This window comes from Haliaeetus albicilla, chromosome 28 (genome assembly GCF_947461875.1).
Source record: "Haliaeetus albicilla chromosome 28, bHalAlb1.1, whole genome shotgun sequence".
Lineage (NCBI taxonomy): Eukaryota > Metazoa > Chordata > Aves > Accipitriformes > Accipitridae > Haliaeetus > Haliaeetus albicilla.
In genome coordinates, this window is record NC_091510.1 from 1,167,881 (window position 1) to 1,190,546 (window position 22,666).

A 22,666-nucleotide genomic window follows, 5' to 3' on the forward strand; every position below is an offset into this window, starting at 1 on the left:
TGTTGCACAGCAGGCTCTTCCTCCATTTTCCCCACAGCACAGGATTCTGCTCTCCTCTCCCTAAATTCCAGTTCTGCATGACTTTTTGTTCCCATCTTCATTCCTCGATGCTTTTATACTCTAACGTGTGGTTCTCCTTTGCAATGCACCCTGATCCTATGATATGGATGTCATAAAACTACAGTGAAGGGAGTAGTGCGTGTGCCACTTTGCTGCTTACTCCGGATATTAGCATTGTCATAGTTCAGGGAAAGACAAGGACATGACTCCCACCAGGCCATCCACAATAGCCTATGGAAAAAAAAAAAAAAAAAACCAAAAACCCAAAAAACCCCAAAACAAACAAACAAACAAGACATTTCATCTGTGCTCTGCAACTTGGAGATCAAGAGAACTACATCCTTCTTTCCAGAAGGGTATAACAAAAGGAATTCTGATCTAAGCTGTCCAGCGTATGCCAGTCACCAGAAGAGGATTACAAACAAGGCAAAATAAAGAGAACTTCACAGCACACACAAAGTACTGTCACAACTTGTTTATTTCTGGGTAACTAAGACCAAGTCCCTGTTCTGAGGGTTCAGTAATATTTAGGAAGCATCTTTCCTTAGTGGTGTGATTCAGTGGATTATGCCAAATTAACTAATCTCAGGAGTCTTTTTCTATTTCCATCTTTATGCAGCACTAATCTTCAACAATGTACTGGGCAAGTCACATCACTTCTCTGTGGCTCAGACCCTTCCCAGCCTTTTTCCTCCCCACAATCATTTTTTTCTTCTGTGAACGCACAGGATGGACGTGGTATTACTGAGAAGAATCCTAAAACTCTGTATGAACACAATACAAAAATAAAAACAAATTGGCCTGGGTTAATGCTACCAGTTGTCCAGAGCTGAGAACATCTGTTCTGGAGTTGTAGAGAAGATGGCATTACAGGATTGTGTCCATGACCAGTGCCATCATAAGGTAAATACATAATTGTTTCCACAGGCTGAATATGCCAGAAGCTTTCTATTGTGTTCTTTTCTCCCTTCTAAGAAAGGTCCTTATCCCATAACACAGTTATTCTTCTCCTCAGGCTGCTTCCTGGGAGGGAAGGCTAATACTATTATTAAACCGAGGGTCAGAGGTACCACAATGATGCCCCTTCCCCCAAAAATCACCATTCACACATTTCACTTATTAAAGAATAAAGAGAAAAATGCATCTTTAGGCATATTTAGGAACTTAAAAACAAGAATATAGCAGAATTTCAGTCTAAAAAAGCATATATTACTTATAACATAGCTATTGCTTTTCTTTTCTGAAGTTCAGAATGCCTCTATCTTCCCCCAAGGCCAGCAAAGAACCTCCCCCCCTTCCACCTACATACTAGTTTCAGACAAATCACACAGAAACCAGTATTTTGATACACTGAACATTTATTGTCTTTCACAAGACAAAATGAAGTTTCCCCGGCCGATGAAAAGCCATCAGGATGACCATAAAGGGGATAGGGTGCAAAATTCCAGTGTACAGTATACGCAACAAATTACCTCCCTGACTGCCCTGGAAGAAGGATGATTGATCAATCTCACTGCAACTAAAAAACAGGATTATAAAATATTTACAGAAAAGAACAGTACAGAAAATAAAAACTGGACAACCATATGCGTATGAAATGCTGCCAACACTTTTCTGGCTCCTTAAAAACCTGTTCCGCTACCCTCACCAGAGCATTCAGGATGTGCAGGGATTCAGGCAGAGCATAGTCACCCCCCGCTCCCACGCCCCCCTCCCCAGAGTACCATTAACTCCCTCCAAGGAAGGGGGAGGACCCGAGGGGAAGCAGCATGACCTTCTTTAATTTCCTTCCACTAAGTGGACATGCTAGCTCTGAAAGGAGGTCCCCAGCCACACCTCATCTGCAGCGGTCTCTATTCAGAGCATACTGGCAAGTTAACCTGTGGGTAAGGAACTATTCCTTGTCATGCGAGCCCTTTCGTTGCTTGCAGGAGGACCTTTCCTTCTCCTCCCTCCGCGGTGGTCTGATCTGTGTTCAGAGGGGCAGGAAAGCTGACTAGGACTATGACAGGTCACAGGAGACCTTCCATTTCCTTCATGAAGGCTTCATACACATCATCCTTTGTCTGTACAGAGATAGGGGCAGATGATCCAGCCTTAGGGGCAGCTTTGGTTAATGGGAGAGCAGGCTCATCATCCTGTTTTCTCTGGGAGGCAGCTGAAGCCCCTTTATTCTCCCGGCGCACTCGCAAAGCAGTAGGCACAAAGCGAGTGATCTCTGCCTTGGGGTTAGTGATCTGTGGCTTGGCACTGATAGTGGCCGTGGCTTTCTTCTCAATGGTGGCTGCACTGGTGTCATCCGCCTTGGGGCGCTGAATCAAGCTGGGTGGGGCACTCAGTACCCCAGGATTTGGAATGGGAGCTGGTGGGAAGAGCCCAGGTGGGGCAGGTCCTAATGGAGGCACCAGAGGTGGCCGTAACATGCCTGGGCGAGGAGGAGGGATGCCTGTAAGAAGAAAAGAAAGCATGAGCTGACTCCACACCTGGGAGCCTTAAAATCTTTGGTCAAAAAAGTGCACAGGCTCAGAAAGCCAATAAGGAAAGACAAAACAAAAACACCCAACAAGATGCAGTAGCACTGACTTCAAAAAAAAAGAAAAAGAGTTTTCAACCCTGCACCAACTACCAGGTTGAAAATGCTGCTGCTCCTCAGACTTTGAAAGCTACAGGAGCCTGCCTATTGCTCCCTTTCAAATTTTGAAGTTATAATCTGAAAATAAAGTTTCTTGATGATCCATCCCACAGGAATTTCAGAGTCATCAGAAATGTATGACCATGCAGAAAAAAAAATATCCCTATCTCCAACTTAAGCGGAGCACCGTTATAGTACCCCTGGGTTGCTCAGAACGGTTCAGCAGAGATTTAAACTCTGAAATTCCCTTTCTGAGGACAGATTTCTTGCTACCAAACTAAACGCAGCAGTATGGAATTACTTGTTATTACATAGACAAAGATACAGCACAATGCAGCCACAGAGACAGGAACAAAGGCAAACTAGTAACCCCTTATACTTCCTGGCTTGGTCACCACAGCAAAAACTGGGAAAATAAAGCAGGGAGATATTTGGCGCTGCGGCAAACAGAACAGTTTACCTGGCGGGGCAGGAGGGGGCAGGCGAGGAGGAGGCCCACGAGGAGGAGGACCTGGGGGCAGACCTGGGGGGGGCCCTGGGGGAGGGCCAGGTGGTCGCCCAGGCGGCGGGCCCGGTGGTAGAAGTCGAGGTAAAGGCCCACGCAGTCCTGGTAAGCCAGGAGGTCTCAGGAACGGAGGAGCTCCTGAAAGCATGCACACAAGTGAAGAGAAATTTAGCTCATGATTAAGAAAACCCCAAACTATCCTATTGGCTAATACTGAAGATCCTCAGCAGGAACTTGAAAGCTGCTCTAATGCTAGCCAGCTGCCAGATTAAACAGATCTTCTAAAAAAAAAAAAAAAGTCAAAAAAGAGGCAGCAGTTTTTAGACTGAAGAGTAAAGTTTCTTCATAGTAGTCAAGTATCTTCTCCCACCTGTAAAAAGGGCTCTTCCCCATGTAATGAAACAATAGCAGAGAATAGCTACTGAGGTGAGGTTGTTAGAATTTAAACAGCTAAAAGTGAAAGAATTTTTCACTCTGGGATTTAATTGAGAGCCGAGAGCCTGCATCCTTCAAACCAGAGTAAATCAAGTATTCACCTGGTGGAGGGCCAGGAGGAAGGCCGGTGGGTGGGCCTGGGGGCCTCAGCGGAGGGGCCGGCGGTGGTCCTAGCGGAGGTGGCCCAGGCATAGGAGGTGCCTGTATCTGAGTTGGAGGAACAGGCTGCGGAGGCGGTTGCTGCTGTTGTGTCTGGGAAGTTGCAGTAGATGACCCCGTCTCTGCAAGAGCTTCCTCACTGAGTTGTTGCTGCTGCTGTTGTTGTGATGTCTCTTCAGACTCTGAGTCCTCTTCCTCCTCCTCCTCCTCTTCTGAATATTCTTCCACTTCTCTCCCTTCTTCTGGAATCTCCTGACCTGGAAATGGAGACATACTTATAAAATCAGTCCACAGGTAGGATCTTTGTGAACCTCAGAGAAACTTGAGCATGCAAAACAAAAGAAAAAGAAAGATAAACCTTACTTCAAAGGAAAGAAAATTGATCACATCTTACTGTTAAACAGAAAATGAAAATTAAAAAAAAATTAAGGAAAAAAAAAAATCACAGTTCTAGATAGAGCTCTGCCACCAAGAGCTATGTGTTCCTGTGGGAGGTGAAACTTCTATACCAGCCTGAACTGCACCTATTTGATCTATGGTTTGTGGGAGTTTGCGGGGGCGGGGGGGTGGAAACGGGAACATGACCTCAAAATAAATATAATCCCCATGTCCAAGGAACTCCAGTGTCTTTGAAAGATACTGGGGTGCCTTTCTAAAAAACAAAGAAACAAACAAAATTTTAACTCAATGGTTAACTTATTTCTGCAGAAGGATACTTTTAGGGAGTACAAATCCTTACAGGTTACAGGCTGAGCCCATAGACAATCTCACCCATCCTTTTTCACCAAGAGGTTCATATTTCGTTTGAGCAATTGTTTAAAAGCAAGATAAAATTAAGAAAAAAAAACCCCTTAAGGTGCTACTACAACTTCAACTCTGCTATGCAAAACACACACTACTAGACTAAAAAACCCAACAAATGCCTAACCACAGCTTATACTCATAGCAGAGCTTACATTGTAGAGTAAAACATGTAATCTATAAAATAAAAACTGTGCCAACCAAGTAAACCTACCAGAGAAAGCTTAACTGGAAGCCTAATGGCATATCTCTATTTACATCCATCTCACTCACCTGCCATTCGTAACATCATGGCCTGGAGTGGAGTCAGTTCTTTCATGTTCTTTTTCTTTTTCCGTGACTTCCCAGGCATGTCTGCAAACCGTACACTATGACCTGGGGAAAGCAAAGCATGGACAAGGGTGGTGGGAGGTGGGAAGAAAATAACAAAAATCAGATAGATTTAAGTCTTCTACCTGGTATGGATAATGTGTCATTCTTACATAAGGATGCTCCTTACATAGGAGTTAACATTGGTGTTCCTGATTATTTGAAGTTTTGCTAACCTAGCATTCTCTATCAATTGGTCGCCCCCAAGGAATGAAGAAAAAAATATTATCCAAAGGCATTAGTAGTATGAAATTTAGTTGTCTTAGTTGTTCAAGTCACTAAAGAGTGAGTATATTTTACACTGAGGCTTAATTTTTGTAGGGTACCCTGCCAATCAATGCTTCAGGTGAAAAATGGCTACTGACCTTGCCAAGTTAACTTAACTGTTAAGAGAACAGGTTCATCTGAAAGACGCTTCACTTCTAGTTTCCTTCTGATCTGTTCACTAATAAAAATTCATCAGCTGGAATTTAGGTGAGTTAGAACAGAGCTAGCTGGCTAAACAAATTACTTTCCTCCCAGTCAGGAAAACAGACACAAACTCTGTTAAGTAGTGTTTCTCTTTTGAAAAATCAAACCCCAGTCTGTAATTTCCCATCATACCTGATTTCTTTTCTTCACCACCTTCCCTCTCCTTGTCATTATCACGATGCAGGAAGTCCTCGCCTTCGCTGTCTGCATCTGACCTATCGCTGTCACTATCATCGCTACTCTCATCATGCTTGTCTTGATCCATATCCTCAGGATAACCTTCATCTTCACTAGTACTGGACATATCATCATCATGCCCTCGCTGTCCTGCAGGAAGCAAAGTATTAGGAAATGCATAAACTCCAAATACACTGGTGTGAAAGACAGAGTATTTTGTATGTCTACAGTTAGAAAAATCCCCCTAGGAACAGCATGGGCATATTGTCAACCCTTTACTGTTTAGCACATATTCTTAAAGAGTATTTTGGAGCGTCTATTTATGAGATTTTCTATTAACCAGCTGGTTAATTTGCACAGCAAACAAGTGAAGGCAACTCCCATCTGCAACTCATTAGTTCACTTCTATTCAGCAATTGCTCACCATTTAAATACTTTGATGCTTTCTGGTATGCAATAAAGCTGATCCACCCATTCACAAAAGTTTCTAGGGATGATAAAGTACCTGTGTGAAAAGGAGGACCTAAGTTTTCGTAGCAAATGCATACCCAGGGTTGGCTGGGGTTTTTGTTGTGGTGGTTTTGGTTTGGGGTGGAGGGTTTTTTTGTTGTTTTTTTGGTTGTGGTTTGGGTTTGTTTTTTTTAAAGGAAGACTTCTCTGAAAATGGTTGGGTTTTTTTAAGGGATAATATGTACAATGTTTCAGCACTGTTAAGAGTACATGGGGAAAATATCCAATCTGTGCAACCTAACAAAAGAAAAATCTGAAAGTTGTAATTAGAAGTTTCAATATTTAAAAATATAGCTGATAACAAAATTCAAGATACTACAAAATACACCACAATCACCTCAGAAGTGCAATCAATCACTTAAGAAGAGTCCTTCAAGTAGTATTAACACCAATATTGCCCAGAGAATACCCTGTGTAGGGCACACTAAGTTCACGGCAGTACTATCCATAGCAAAACAGAGAGGTCAAGGAAAACCCCAGACAGTAATAGGCAAGTCCTTACCTGCTTCAGAACTGTAAGAAATCTCCTCTTCTCGCCTTCGAGGAGCCATCTCCAAGGTGAAACCCACTTTACGGCCATACATCTGTAGGACCTGAGGTGGGGGTGGCCCTGGAGGAGGTCCAGGGGGCTTCCTGCCTGGAGGTAAACGTGGAACACCAAGCCCAGGAGGAGGAAGTACAGAAATGGACCGAACTGGTGGTCTGGAAAAAATAAATGAAATGAGAAATGTAGGAACACAAACAAATGAAAGCAAACATGCACTTAATAGAATTCTTTAGCCTTCTCTCATCATTGCTTAGACAGCAGCCTTCTAAAAAGAAACGTGAACATTTATAAAGTATAGATTTGTCCCAAGGAGTTTACAACCTCATAGAAAGACATGATTGCTGAAGATGAGAGAAAAGCAAGCTTCTCAGAAAGCAACTTAAGAGAAGACTGGAAAAAAAAAACCAAAACAAACAACAACAACAAGGATTGAATCCCACCACAGAAGCAGAATGAAGAAATCACAAAGTTGGTGAAAACAGAAGGCTATTCAGAAAGAAATAGAAAGAACTAGCACTAGAATGAGAAACCTGATAAACAAATAAACTAGAAGCTTAAACTGAACATACTAGCAAGACAAAAAAAACATATATGGTAATTTAAGGGGCATTTATGTTCAGAGTGGCAGGGCTTTAGGTTTTACTGATATGCAGAAAGACAAATGCTAGAAGACATAGTGTATTACTCAAAGCAATTTAAGCAACAACCTGCAATAGTAGGGAAAGATTAAAAAGAGCTTTGGTTAAAAGAAAGTACAATTCACTCACACAGAATTCCTGATTTCTGCTGGTCAATATTACTTCTGCTTCAACCCCCAGCTGCTCCCCAGTAATAAGAGTGCTCCTTTTTTACTCCCCCTCCAAGTTTCTTTTTCTGCTTACCCATAGGCTGATGTCTTCTTGAGGATAGAAGGTGGTTGGGCCCCTGGAAGGGGAATATCCTGTATGAGGATGTTGGAGGGAGCATGCGGCATATCTGGCAAGGGGATACTTTCCACTTCCACATGCTGAGCATTCTGGGGAAAAAAAGAAAAAGAGAGAATGGGTTACTCCCACAGAAGCTACTGCACAACCTCATTACCCTTCAGAGTACACAACACATGGGACCTGCCATCACTTGCCAAAGGTGTCTGTTCTTAGGGCATGTTATCTTGCAGCAGTCCATGAAAGACATTTGGGAAACCGTCAACAGTAAAAGCTTTCAACGCAAAACAAAGCACATGCAGCACACCCATTAGAGGCTTTAGTATTTCAGTCAAAACCCAGTCAGGTTTCCACCTCCCTTTAGACCTTCAGTCTCCAAAGCGAAGAGGCTGCAGAGAAGTATGCCTGTATTTTTTAAGTATCCAGAAGGCACAAATCACAGGCTGCTGCATATTCCAAAGGAAAAAAAAAAAAAAATCTTAGAGATACTTGCACTAGGGCAACATTATGTTCTCCAATATGGTAGGGAAGAATGTCAAAGAAAACTCTTTAAAGGACTGCCAAAGGATTCTCATTATTTCCAGCAACAGATTTAGCAGAAATTCACAGAAATATCAACTGCACACCCACAGGCTCGCTCTCTCTTTAATAAAGAAAATAAATTCTGATATTGCTGATTTGCAACATAAATTTCCCTTTCCCCTCTAATTTCACGTTGCATGAAATCAGTTTATCAGAGACAAATACAGACTTGACAACGCCCATGCTGTCCTTGCTGAAATGCTGTAACTGGAGATACTATGCAAATTAATATAAGTACTTAACACGGACCACATAACATATATGCTGGTCTCTTATGAAGTTCCTTCGTAACAGTCACACCTAATGAGCAGAGTATACACTATCACAGTTACAAGCCTGAAATAATAAGCATTACCTTGACAGCATCAAAATACTGGCTGAGTTGTGATCTCTTCTGCTCATACTCCACTTCCAACTTGCGCAGTTCTTTATAGATGTCAGGATTCTCCTTCTCGTATAGCCGCAAAATACGCTCAAAAGTCTCACGGAGTTTTTTGCGTTTATCTTTTAGCACTTTCTCATTAAGTTGTGGCTGCTGTACTGGGTTAAACTCTAAGCCAAGACAGCAAAAAAACAACTCAAAAATGTGTAAGTTACTCTACTGCATAACTGTGATGAATAAAACAACTTCAAAGCAAACAACTTCCAATCCCCATTTTCAGGAAGTCCTCAGCCTTATGACAATCCCCTCCTTCAACTCTAAGTTACTACCAGGCACACTACTCATTCTTTTTATCAGCCATCTTCTTGGAAGAAAAAAAAAAAAAAGTTATCTTTGATGGCACCACATCACCTCAAATCATAATCAATCCCCGATTAGTCATAGAATCTCCCCTTCTAACAGGAAAGGAAAAAGGTTACTCTATTTCAGGCTCACAGTTGTCCCTTAAAACTATGTTATGCGTCTACATAAACCACTGCCTAAGTCCAACACCTGGTACCTCTCACTCACCCATCTCATCCAGTTTTTCCATGTCCCGGATAATCTGCTTTGGATCTTTCATCTTCAGTACAGCTGCCCGTACCATCATTCGTTGCTTTTTGTTCTAAGATCAGAGATCAAGCAGATCAGAGAAGTGTCACAGGAGAAAGAGATAGAACATTTGTACCAAATACAAATACCCCTTCTCAATATTCCCAGTCTGCAGAAAAAAATATGCCTCAAAATGCCCTGCAAATATTAACCATGGCACAAATCAGCAGCAAAGGTAATTAAAACTTCTGGGAATTTTAATTCCACTATCTTGATATTTACAAATGCTTCTGTAATTCATTCACTCCAATTAAGACAAATACAATCAATAAGGTAACCAACTGACAAAAGGTATACTTTTTAGTGTATTTTACTGTATGCGAATCTGGGGTGGTTTATTTGTTTTATTTATTGGGTGGTTTGGGTTTTTTTCATTCCCAAGTACTTACAATAATGTTTCAAAAAGCTGTAATCTTCACAAGTTAAAAAATAGCAGATGATGAGATATAGTTACTCAAAACAAGATTTCTGTGTTTTCGTAAACTACTTGTTTGGACTGTTATTTTCCAAAGTCAATCTTAGGATATCAACCAAATACATTACAATCACAGACACAATACATAGTACAGGAAATGCCAAGTAAACGTTCCCGATCTCTTTATTTACCTTCTTTAGTTCTCTTTTCCGAGCTTCCTTCCCTAGAGAGGAGGGGAAAAGAGAAAATAACAACTTGAAAGAGACAATCAAATCTATGAGGAACCTTTCCTTCATCAAGACTAGCAGTTTCTCAACAGTTCACTCATTTTACAAAGACTATGTCTTGGTTTCAGCTGGGATAGAGTTAATTTTCCTCCTAGCAGCTGGTAGAGTGTTATGCTTTGGATTCAGTATGAGAAGAATGTTGATAACACACTGATGTTTTCAGTTGCTGCTAAGTAATGTTTATACCAGGTCAAGGATTTTTCAGCTTCTCATGCCCAGCCAGCAAGAAGGCTGGAGGGGCACAAGTTGGGAGGGGACACAGCCAGGACAGCTGACCCAAACTGGCCAAAGGGGTATTCCATATCATATGACATCATGCCCAGTATATAAACTGGGGACAGTTGGCCTGGGGGGGGTGGATCGCTGCTCGGGAACTAACTGGGCATCGGTCGGCGAGTGGTGAGCAATTGCATTGTGCATCACCTGTTTTGTATATTCCAATCCTTTTATTATTATTATTTTGTTATTGTTGTTATTATCATTATTAGTTTCTTCCTTTCTGTTCTATTAAACTATTATCTCAACCCATGAGTTTTAGCTTTTTCCTTCTGATTCTCTCCCCCATCCCACTGGGTGGGGGGGGAAGTGAGTGAGCGGCTGCATGGTGCTTAGTTGCTGGCTGGGGTTAAACCACGACATACTGTAACTGCTTAACTCATCTCTGCAGTGAGAGAGAAATACAGCATGGAATAGATTGCTATTTCATGTGTGTTATACAGAAAGAAAAGGAGCTATAGCAGTCTTTGAGAAGCAGGGGTGTTTCTATACAAAAAGAACAACAGGCAGCAAAAGTCATAGTGATAAGTGCGGTCATGAAAGGATTGCTGCCCAGAAGCTGAAATGGAGTCAACAACAGACAACACACTTTAAAAATATGTAGGCTTTGAGTATGCATCTGAAATAAAGCATATTCACCATGGAAGTCTGGGTTTTCTTTATCTGCTTAGCATTGGTAACATCTGGCGTGTTACCAAAAGGGAAAAACAGTTAGACAACTCCCTCATCTAACCAGAGCATCTGCAAAATTTGACATGTTCCTCAAATTCTAGCCTTGGACAGATGAACTACGTCCCAAGAAGCAGCTTGCAGTTTAGCCAACAGCTAAGTATAAATACCTCTGAACGCTGATAATTACAGTAAAAACTAAGAGTGAAATACTCAGAGAAGCAACGGCATGAAAGCAAGCAGCCTCCTCAGAAGTTTTTATAGCAGCCAAAACTGAGATAATATTTTTCAAGTTAGGGAAACTCAGTTCCGATTCACAAGTGAAGATCTTATCCTCCGAGAAAACTTTTTATCTGCTTCCTTAGGATCGCCCCCCCCCCCCCCCCCCCTCCCATCTGCTTAGCTTTTACAGATACTTACGGGCCTGATCTGTGGGATTCATAAACTTCCCACTCTTGGTGGATGATGTGGATCTCCGCCCCATTTTGACCTTTTTCCTTCTGCCTCAGAAAAAAAAACTTTAAAAAAAGAGGAAGAGACCTGGAAAAGATGACATGGTTTCAGGTCCCAGGCACCAGTAGCTCGAGTATGCTTATTTCTCTTCTCTGTATCAGCAGGTTCCTCCCTCAAAAACCTCAAATACTTCTAAGGTCCTCAAATCCTACTACAGGCTCAGGCATTCACATAAAAAAATCACCCTTCTTTAACTAAGTACTACTATTTAACTAAGTACCTACTTACTACTACTTTACTAAGTACCTGTTTTAAACTAATCAACTAGTTTGTTATTATTGACTCCAAGACAAACCAAGAAGCTTCTTGCTTACACTATGGAGGGGCACAGGAGAGGGAGAAATACACATTCAATTTTTCTAAGAGCGTATCAGAGCCATTCTACCTTTTCATTTACTCTCCTAAGAGCTCTTCAATTTTTACCTTTCCTTTCCTTTCTGTTTCAAATGTTTCCCACAAATTTCCTCCCTTCTTCAGGCTTTTAAGCTGCCCTTGATTTCTCTCCCCAGCACCCACTGTATCCTTCAGCAATTGTTCTGCACAAATCCATGTCTTCTTCTCCTCCCCACAGACCACTGCCCTTATGCTCTCTACCTCCACCAGTATTATTGCAAGCTGTGTTACGATGACCGGAGAAGAAAAGGTTACTCTGGAAAGGATTATTTCCCATCTTTAAACATCTCTTCAATTTACAGACAACTACATAAGTGTCCAAACTACAGCCACGGATGGTGCCTCTCACAGCTTTAATCTCCCCCCACCTCCACCCCTACTTCCCTGCCAAAACACCACCCGAAAAACCAACCCAAAACCAAAAAACACAGCACACAACAGATTCCACCACAAAATCTAAAACATCCTCTGAAATTTGGGAGGGGATGGGATGCAGCTGTCTAGTCACCGTGCTGCATCCACGGAGATCATGACCAAAGTGAAAGTATTCACAAGTCCAGTCCGAAGTTCTCTGCAGCCTCACTGCAGTCGCCATGTGCATCCTTGTTCCCTAATTACAGAAAATGCCACTTTTAAACCACTAAGGTGTTCCTACCAAGCTCCAAGCACTGGCCATATTCAATGCACTGACTAGTAAAAATCTACAGAGCCCTGCTCATGGCTCACACTATCAGGTTACACTCACAGTCGGCCTGCTGTTTGCAAGAGCACCCCATGATTTGTGATTGCCAATAACATACCTCCTACTTACAAGATTACACTGATTATTATTTTTTTTGCAAGACACTATCATTTCTGTAGGCGGGAAGCTCACCAAACAGAGGCAGGAGTTGCATTTCCATCCCGTATTTCCCACATTTCTAACATTTAAAGGGTAAAGGGAAAGAGAAGAAACTTCTGAAACCTCGATCCCAAATCCTCTTAGGACACAACGCAAAGCGCTTCAACGCAACAAGTTAACAGCCGAAGGAGGAAAAACCCCAACCGTTAAATTTACGATATTTTGGTCGCTGGGGAACGAGGCAGAAAGCCTCCCGTGAGGCACACGAAAGCCTCCCCTCCTCCCCCGACGGAGGAAGAGAAGGCGGGAGCGCAAAACCGCCTTCCTCCTCCTCTTCCTCCCAGGCCAGCACCGTCCCGCTCCTCTCACCCCTCCGCCCGGCCGGGGCGGCCCGGCTCCCTCCCGCCGCAGCGGCCTCTATAACCCCGGCGCTCCTCGCCGCCGCGGCCCCGCCGCCATCTTGAGCCGGGACCGAGTGGCGCGCCGCCGTAAAGCGCGACCGCCGCGCGGAACCGCGCTCCGGAAGCGGGCACTTCAGCGCAGCCCGCTCCGACTCTATGATTCCGCTGCTCTTCTCTCTCCCGCTCGGAGGCTCCCCCTCTATGGTCAGTAGGCCCTGGTCTGCCTCTGCGGCCAGAGTGCCTCTCCCAGCAGAATTCCCCGGGCAGCTGAGGAACCAGGATAAAGACAGATGGAACGTCCCCTTGGATACCTGTGAGGGCAGGCCACACAGCGTGGGTGCAGGCTTAAAGAATTGTCGGGCGAGGGGAGGTGCGGGAGGGGCGTTTTTCTGCGCACAAATGACAAATTCACCTTACACCGTTTCCTGCACAAATTTCTAACGACGCTGCAGAGGAGTAATGGCACGTTACAGCCTGTTTGATGGGTTCAAAGTCAGTCACTAACATTACAGAACCTGCCCCTCTATTTGCTAAAGCAAAATTGATCTTTTACAAAAGTTGTGTTGTTAAAATTAACACAGTTATTGACTGCAAACAAAAATGCTATCCAAAGCTTAACAGATCTTTTTGTGATAAAACTTTTCTTGTTTGCTAAAATTTTCCTTTTTAAGCTTGAATCTTAGGCAGAATATACTGCAAGTTGATAAATATATCTGACATGTACTAGACAAGGAATCAGCCCAATCTCTCTGCTCATTTCTTCTAACTGAATGTATTTCCTCATTCTGACAAATGTGCTTTTTTCCTTAGGTGTTTGCACTTTCCAAGTATTAAAGACCCTTAAAAAGTTCTCATTTCTTCTGCATGAAGAATGTGTCAGCAGCATCGGATACCGTGTCTCTTTAAAGCATTACTCAAAATAACATTAGTTTCAGGAGGCAGGTTTGTGGGGACCCAATATACCTGGTGAGTGGAATGATTAGCTTATCCTCAGAGAGTAGAATATTTTTTTTTAAATACCAAGAACCCCAGGGATCCACAATTATTTCTCTCTTCTGAAAAGTTGACATACTTTTCTGTAGTATGCCTACTTTTCTACGGACGTTTTTCTCCCACCTGGGAGCAGAGGTGGTCCGATCTCTGAGCAGGATTTGTGGAGCCCCTGCCCGGGGCGAACATGCCATGCAACAGGATCTCGTTCCCTTTTTTTCAAATAATGGAGAATTAGCTGGCAAACTGGGAACTTTATGAAGGATCGCGGCAGGGTGGGTAAAAGCACGGCTGTAAGTCACACATTGCATTAACTGCACAAAATCCAAGTTAGCAGACGGCCAGCCCGGGAGCGTCCTCAGAGCCAGGGCTTTGGGATCTCCCGGCGCCTGAGGGAGTCTTGCAAACCATGTACACAGCCAAGTCCTCCCCGCCTTGGCCTGCTCTTTTATATTGTTTTTGTAACTGGAAAGAACGTGCTGCAGGGCAGATTTTGGTTGCAACCATCCAGTGTTTCTACCCCAGGTTTCAAAGCAGCTTAGGCTGTTAGAGTTTCTTTTCTCCTTTGAGGCTGTTCTTGTTGGGAACACCCATATTCTACAGTTTTAATCCTTTGCCCAGAACAAGCGCCTGAGCAGAGGGAGAGTGCTGGAGGGGGTGTGATGGGGACGCCATGGCCATGCGCGTCCCTGCCGTGTGCCGTGTCATCGGCGAGGGGGACAGCCCAGGCTGTGCAGGTTGGCCGCTCCTCCACGGGGCATGGGGTCTTCTGCCGTGACAATATCAGGCTCGGTGGGGACAGCGGTACGGCCGCAGCCTGAGCGGCTTCCTCCCAGCGACGTCTGCTGACTGGGAGCTGGCGTGCGGGTCAACGGACCTCTCACATTTTTCACTTGGTGCTTCATTTTTCGCTTGTCACGCCAAGGGTCAGCACCGAGGAGTCCAGAGGAGCAGCATCAGCAGGGCTGGTTAACCCCAGACCGGTTATGGCATCTCTGGAGGACCAAGTGTAAGACTGGTCAGAGGGCTAGAGAGAGCAGGAATTATTTCTTATTTTGTGGGACAGAGTTTCAGTTACCAAGAGGGAACAGAGCTAAGCTGTTTCTGCTCCACCGGCTGCTCTCCCTCACATCTAGCTGGTCAGTTCAAGTATATAACTGTCGGTAATGCAAGTAAATCCTATTGATTTTCTTATCACTAGAGTTGGGGGGAAAGAGTTTGGGAAGGTCCCAAGCTGATCGTCAGGTTTTCCACCTCCAAACCACCTTGTTATGGCTAGATGTTGCCATACCCCTCTATGAGGTCATGGGTGGCCCTCCGAGCTGGCTGGGGATGCTGGCCCGGACCCAGTGACCTCACAACCTCCTGCCTCATAAGCAGAGGGACGGGCTGCCGCCCACCAGCCTCCAACACCTTCAACATCTTCCAAGGTCTCATGGGCACGAGGACACGCGCCAGCCCTGCTGTTGCGGGCAAGCCAGCTTTCCTTTAAGCCCACCAGGAACAAGGATCTATCAAGAGGTGACTAGAAATTGTATATCTTTATGTTCCTCATTGCGTATCCCACTTCCCCTGACACTGCTTCGAATTTGCTTTCGAGAAAATGTGGACAAACTGCCTGAAAAGTGCAGGAGATTTGGTTTTATTTGTCTCCGCTATTCTCGTACAGCAGTGATTGGCAATCTCGCAAAGATATGTACCAAGCTGGTGTTTTTTCTTCCTAAATTAGAATGTACATTTGCACGTAGAAAGTCAGCAGGAGCCAGGGACTCCTGCCTCTCCAACACTCAAATATTGCTGTTCTGCTGATTGACAGTCTCTTGCCTCTAGACAAGTACCTCTAACCTGAGTGCCGCTCGTGTCAGGAGACGGGAGATGTCATGTCTTAGAGAAATGGTGTCTCAGGTCACCATGTCACCCACCACAATACCTTGTGTGAGGCAAGGCAGTGCTTTTTGCTTCCTCTGAATTGCCTCTCCTGACCCACATCGCCCAGTCTACGGCTTGTGCTGGTCCCAGTTTGTCAGTCCCTGGCACCCATCCATGCTCTTGAACCCTGGGCTTTCTCCTCGACGGCTGGCAGAACTGCTTGAGAGCTAGCAGCTTCATTGCCATCTAGTGGCTTTTGAGCACAAAAGCAAAGAGGAGTCAGAAAAGATGATTAAAGGTGGGAACAGCAGGGGAAAAAAAAGATACCAAAACAAAACCCAGAATGGAAGGGTTATGAAGCCAATGGAGAGCTTCCCCGTTGTAATCTTGCCCATCTTTTTACTTTCACAGGCATGACCTAGTTAATATAATCATCTAATATTGCTAATATTGAATATTAATAAACAAGTATGAATTCGAGTATGCTTTTAGTATGGGGAAAACTGGTACTAAAAAAGGAACCTATACACAATCCTACTAGATTAGTCTATCATGGAGATAAAAAAGGATTTATAAATTGCATCTGTAATGAAGATTTTAATCTTTTTCATGATTTGGTTTAAGATTGGTTTTTCAGACAGAACAAAAAAAAGCAAACCAAGTACAGGAAAGAGAGGTCTTACAATATTCAGGTACTTTTTTATTAATTCTTAATTATATTTTTTTTTCAAATATCAAAGCAAAAAAAGCAAACCACAGCAAATCAGAGCAAGAGACTGCAAATCATGTTCTTGCCTCCAGCTTTGTTTTTAAAATCTCAAAAATAAGGACATTTGGCAACATATTGTGAAGTGCAGAATCTGAGAAGGCTCTTGGCAGTCCCACATTGGTGGGACTGGGTAAAGCACGTGAAAATAAATTTAGTGCATTAATAGGGCTGTAATCCTACAGACACTTGTATGTGTGTATAATCCCATTTCAATCAACAGAGCAGCAACTCTGCACAGAAATATTTACCTGTGGGTTGACAGGAGCAGGGCATTACTGAGCGTAAGAGGTTATTCACAGCTAGGCATGCCTGGAACACTGTTGCTGGTTTCTCTCGGTTTGGGGGCAAGGTTATGTGTGTTTGCCTGTAGGCCCATGCTTCTCTTAACTGCTAATCTATTGGGATTAGAGTTTATTTAAAGAAGATCTCCGGCTGGCTCCTTAGGCAGGGGTGGGACAGGAAATATCAGTTAAATATGCTTCAGCTAGACCTTGTAAGCAGTTCAATGAACAGGGAATTCAGCCTACCAGATTTAGCACTAATCCACACTAAGAGTTTCGCATCCACAGCTGTCCTGGTGAGCCCTCCAAGGGGCTTGATGAAATTGTTTCCTCGCATCGTGCTGCCATCTTTGATATAGAAACACAGTAAGAGAAAAATCACACCTTCTCACCACTACAGCTCCAGGAACGGATATTATTGTCACTAGTACGAATTACAGTTCAAGGTTATCTACAATGCATTTCAGAAAATAACTGGAGGAAAGATGTGAAGTATTTGAAGCGTTGCCTCCCAGAAGCACCTATAAGCCTGTTACCTATTAATATATTTCAGTGCCAATTCCCTGACCTGTCACATCTCTTGCTCTGCTGCCACTAATAAGAAAAAAAGCCATCAGTAGTTCATTTACCATAACAAATCAAGAAGGATTCTGCAGGTGTAGCTGCTGCAGCCACTGTCACAGCAGGAGGGAGAACTCCGACTTCATTCACTGAACCTGCTGTCTCACCAAAGAAGTCACTTCTCGTATGGCACGCTGGTACTTTTCTGAGGCTGCTTTAAACTCAGCCAGGTGCTTCTCGTAGCTTCTCACAGCTGCCAGAAGCTGGTTCCTCTCCACGGCTCCCAGGATGGCGTGGAGGATCATTTCAATGCCAAGCCCGAGAATAGTGATGCTGATTCCCCCGAGAACAGATGCCCCGATCTGCGCAAGGAGACTGACGAGCTTGCTCACAGTGAGAGTTATAAGATTGGAGCCAAGAAGTTTGATAGCTACCATCCCAGCTGTTGAAGTCGCTTCTCCAAGAACAATGGAAAAAACTTTATGAGCTATTGCAATTTTCTCCAACTCGGGCTCTTTGATGTCATACAGCTTCTGGTACAGCACAGGCTCCAGCTTTTCCTTCATGTCACTATCAATCTTCTGTACCTGATGCTGAATCTCACTCATCGCTTGAATGATAATGTCACAGTTCTCCTTGACAGTGCTGTGCTCTCTCATCTGAATGTGGGTAATGGTACAGCCCAGGTGTTCATTCAGCACTCCAGCCAGCTCATTTGTTGCACGGAAATTTGTGGACATGCAATCAAGCAATTCCTGGTGCAGATGGATCAGTTCTTGCCTTCTCTTGGGGTTATCTGGGTAAAGGAGGTCACTCAGCGCCATTCTTCAGAAATAGGCTACTTCAAGAGAGAAAAGAAATCTCTTACTCGTTCAACATCCATAACCCTAGCCCTTAAAGAGCAGTGAATTGTCCTTTGTCTCTGCCTCACTGGTTCTTTTTACACTCAGCAAGCCAAATCCCAGGGCATAGCTTCTAAATGTAGAAATCTTACTTCTTGTTTTCAATCTTTAGCCAAATGATTGGAAAAGGACCTTATGAGACATTGGACATACTCAGAGCAACAAAAACAGCTAACAAATATGTAATCAGCAGATTGGTAAAATGAGCATGGATCATTCTTCACCTGGGAAACTGAAGACTGTAGAAGCTGAACTAGTACACTAAACATTGGAACAATTTTATCTAATCAGCAAAATCTAAAATAAGCTGTGGAAATGAAAGGCCTATTCTAGACACACTTTTGTATCAGCCTATTTTCTTCAGTTAGTGACATGTAATTTTTCAACAACTATGATGACTGGTGGAGTGGGCACAGTCTGTAACTCCATAAGGGTGTTTTATACCAGTGTAGCTTATTTCTCCTCACATTCGAGAGAAAATGTTACTAATATTGGCAATCTGTGCTTATACTAATAAACTCACCCTTGGGAATTCACAGAGAATAGTAAAATTATCTATAACAAACCCATCCTAACCTATACCACCTTACACACACCTACCACTGTGTTTCCTTCCCTGATGTTTAGCCCCCGTTCCCTCATTGTTTATTCACCTCCCTAACACTGTAATCGATTCCCCATTGTTTTTTTCACTCGTGAACACCAAGCAGCTGCCAACAGCCCCGTGATGTTCAGCATCCCGTGTAAGCACCGTGAGGTGCAGCAGGATGTCTGTGATGGCAGACTGCCTGCCTTGGAGCAGCACGCACCAGCTTGGAACCCCATTCCCTCCACAGCCAGGCTGTCCTGCATGGAGGTAATATCGGGAGGTGCTCACCAAGCTCCTAGGACACGACTGAACAGAATCTGGCCTTCCCTTACCACTGTACAGACCAGAGCATGAAATTTAAGTTCTGTGATTCCTCCACCCCAAACACTCGTGTCTAATCCTTGTGGTCACAATTCTTCTCTGAGCTGTTGCGGGTTTGCCAGCAAAAGGGCATATTTAATACATTTTTCTTCATCACCTGCATGTCAACATACAGAGTCCAAAGTAACTGAATTACCAGTGTTCATGGAGTTACTCCTTATCACTAAGCTTCTGTAACCAACTCTGTGCCACTTCGCTTTAACACATCACCAGCTGCAAAGTAAAAATGCTTTAGCACGATTTTGACTTAAATGCATATGTCTTTCTTTGCAACAGGGGCAAACTATGAATGAGTAGGATGACTAGTTTCTTTGTTGGTACTTATGCGTTCTTGGCCCTCTTATTGCAAATCTGGGCCACATTTATGCAGTGCTTTGCATTTTTCCAAGATAAACTTCTTCTTGCTGTTGGTGGCTACATATCAGAGTTACAGCTACTAAAAGTTATGTGTAGGGGACTGGCTAGATTTTCCTTCTTAAAAAGATAACTTTGTGTCATTTTGGTCCTTTGTAGTTCTTGCATTATCTGCTAATTGCAAACCATCTGACACTGACCCAGCTGTATTTTACTAAACACACCCTCCCCACAAGATCCCTGTAGTAAAACAGAATGATTTCAACAGTCCCCTAGCCAACTTTTAGTCTCAGTGTTGAAATACAAGCCAGTCTGAAGAGAATTGTCCCCACAGTATTTTGCACAGTACTGTACAATTCTTTCAGCAACTTACCTTGTAGCTCTGTCAAGAGAATAAACTCTTTAACACATCTTTCTTTTTCTTCAAGCTGGAGGGAGCAAAGTACATATACAGTAAAGGTTTATGATTTTCAGGAAACATAAAGCCATGTCAATGCAAGGTATGATTTCATATCAGTCCTGCCTCAGGGATGTTGCTGGCTTGCTCTCTGAGTCAGTGTGATATTAGATCATTTCTACTCCAGTGATGTTTTGTTGAAAGGTCATTTGGTTTTCCTTATTTGTAGAAACTGAGAAGACAAAATGTTCTAACAGGAATAGCACTTCAACAAACATTTTATGTACTAGACAGGTGTGCAGGAGACTTTTAGCATCTCTTCGTTATGCATGAGTATTTCAGCTTCCTAGAACTGCTCTAGATTTTATGGCTCTTAATGCTAAAATTATCTTTTACTCTTCACATTAACACTTTTGCTAGTTTTTACATTTGCTTTCTAGAGTTAGGCAGGCCACATATATTTCCATATTTCTGACTATTTCTCCAGCTCCAGGGAGACTTTCTCCAGAAGTTTTTCTAATGAAACATTTAGACTGCCTACCTGATTTTGTCCGAGTGCTTCTGCAATCAGCTGAAATGTGTATGGGACAGTGATTTCATCCTCTTTTCCCTGTGTTCCTCTGGTGGTTTCCAGCAGCATGTGATGAGTTGGGGATCCAGAGGCTGGCCTTCAGCTGGGTCCTGTTGCCTGCCTGCTCATCATTAATTCCATTGTGTGATGTTTACCCAAATTCATCTTATTTTCTTCCTCCTTTCGCCTTCCTTCCAATTCTAACAGATTTCAGTTTATTTAATGCTAGTTCCCAATGGTTAGATCCTCCAAAGGCCTTCTGTTCCTGGAGGTAATAGGTACAGCACGAATCCTCCTGCCTACATCAAAGGTACCATCACAGGTACCTACAGCCATGGCTGAAAGGGAATGGTATTACTTGCCATTCTCAGAACTTAAAACATGTTGGACAGCACCGTTCATTCATACAGGTACAGGATTAGGGTTTGTACTGGTATTTATAAATTTCTATTGTTTATAAGTATAAACAATAAACACCAAGGCTTGCAGCTATTCCTTGAAATACTGAATTGTTGCCACGACTGGTTTTGTACATCTGTGAATTATGAAAGAAAAGTTGAACAGTCCTGCACAAATAGAAAAACAAATACCAGACAGTGAAAACGGGCTTTGTCTGTCCCAGCAAGACAAGCTTGTACTTCTGCTTTCCTCCAAGCTAGACATCTTTCATGCTCTGATCCTCAGAAAGAAGGACCTGCTGCCCACCAGGCTCTGGTCATGAATGCTGCCTCCCCAGTAGAAAATGGATGAGTTCTCAGGTGAAAGTAAAAGATCAAGCATAAGATGATGTTTTGGTTTGTGTGGCGGGGTTTTGGTAGCGGAAGAGGGGCTGCAGGGCGGCTCCTGCGAGAAGCTGCTCGAAGCTCCCCCGGCTCCAAGTCAGACCTGCCGCTGGCCAAGGCTGAGCCCATCAGCGATGGTGGTAACATCTCTGGGAGAACAGATTTCAGAAGGGGAACCTGCAGTGGGGGAGGAGGTTGGAATGCGAGAGAAACCCCTCTGCAGATACCGAGGTCAGTGAGGAAGGAGGGGAGGAGGAGGGGATGCCCCCGTGGTGAGGCGGCAGGCTGTCCCCCCCAGCCCACGGAGGGGAGCGGGGGAGCGGATGCCCACCTGCAGCCCGGGGAGAGAGGAGCCCATGCCGGAGCAGGGGGTGGATGCCCCACAAGATGGCCGCCGCTCCCTGGGGAAGCCCACGCTGGAGCAGGCTGTGCCTGAAGGACTGCAGCCCGCGGAAGGGACCCATGTTGGAGCAGTTCGGGAAGAACTGTCTCCCTTGGGAGGGACCCCACACGGGAGCAGGGGACAAGTGCGGAGTCCTCCTCCCCCTGAGGAGGAAGGAGCAGCAGAGACAAGGTGGGATGAACTGACCCCAGCCCCGTTCCCCGTCCCCCTGCGCTGCTGGAGGGGAGGAGGAGGAGACAACTGGGAGTGGAGCCTGGGAAGGAGGGAGGGGTGGGGGGAAGGCGTTCTAAGGTTTGGGTTTGCTTCCTAATATCTTTATTTTTATTTGATTGGTAGTAAATTAAATTGATTTTGTTTCCTCCCCAAGTTGAGTCGGTCTTTTGCCCGTGACCATCATTGGTGAGTGATCCCTCCCTGTCCTGGTCTCGACCCATGAGCGTTTCTTTATATTTTCTCCTCCTCATCCCGAGGGGGAGGAGTAAGCGAGTGGCTTTGTGGTGCTTTGTTGCCGGCTGGGCTGAAACCAGGACAAAGGAGTACTCTGCAATTGCCAGTTTGTTTTCCCCTGAAAGCTGACCTATTGTATTTGAGCCAGAGTACCAAACTCTCCTTGTTTTCAGAGCTGTAGGCATGAGATGAGCTGAGAGAGAACACTAATGATTTAACTATTACATTTCTGCAGTCCTCAATTAGTTGTGACTCCTGTTCTTAACTGAGAATACCATGTAGTCCTAAAATACTTCTTCCAATATTGGACTGAATTGAATTGATCAGGCTGGCAGCTGCCTCTGTGTCACATTCTGTAGGCTGGAAACTGA

At 44.0% G+C, this 22,666-nt stretch overlaps 2 protein-coding genes across 6 annotated transcripts; both read right to left on the minus strand.

Annotated features, from left to right (window-relative positions):
- Positions 1-1,400: 1,400 nt before the first annotated feature.
- Positions 1,401-13,105, minus strand: WBP11 (WW domain binding protein 11). Of its 3 annotated transcripts, XM_069773702.1 has the most exons (13): positions 12,968-13,090; positions 11,788-11,979; positions 11,272-11,391; positions 9,811-9,842; positions 9,124-9,217; positions 8,527-8,723; positions 7,548-7,681; positions 6,622-6,821; positions 5,565-5,759; positions 4,866-4,967; positions 3,734-4,048; positions 3,153-3,335; positions 1,401-2,506 (listed from the first exon to the last, which is right to left on the minus strand). In XM_069773702.1, the coding sequence occupies exons 3-13, from the start codon at positions 11,333-11,335 to the stop codon at positions 2,073-2,075; spliced, it is 1,950 nt and encodes a 649-aa protein (XP_069629803.1). In that variant the 5' UTR covers positions 11,336-11,391; positions 11,788-11,979; positions 12,968-13,090; the 3' UTR covers positions 1,401-2,072. The 3 variants fall into 3 exon arrangements, with proteins under 3 accessions (XP_069629803.1, XP_069629802.1, XP_069629804.1); XM_069773701.1 differs by lacking the exon at positions 11,788-11,979 and having other exon boundaries at positions 12,968-13,105; XM_069773703.1 differs by lacking the exon at positions 11,788-11,979 and having other exon boundaries at positions 11,272-11,369.
- A 3,432-nt stretch (positions 13,106-16,537) lies between these two features.
- On the minus strand, positions 16,538-21,675 carry SMCO3 (single-pass membrane protein with coiled-coil domains 3). 3 transcript variants are annotated; one of them, XM_069773465.1, is made up of 3 exons: positions 20,634-21,675; positions 20,069-20,123; positions 16,538-18,307 (listed from the first exon to the last, which is right to left on the minus strand). In XM_069773465.1, exon 3 carries the CDS (start codon positions 18,291-18,293, stop codon positions 17,616-17,618), a length of 678 nt encoding a protein of 225 aa, XP_069629566.1. In that variant the 5' UTR covers positions 18,294-18,307; positions 20,069-20,123; positions 20,634-21,675; the 3' UTR covers positions 16,538-17,615. The 3 variants fall into 3 exon arrangements, with proteins under 3 accessions (XP_069629566.1, XP_069629564.1, XP_009915493.1); XM_069773463.1 differs by having other exon boundaries at positions 16,538-18,310; positions 20,634-21,673; XM_009917191.2 differs by having other exon boundaries at positions 20,069-21,675.
- Between the last annotated feature and the right edge of the window lie 991 nt (positions 21,676-22,666).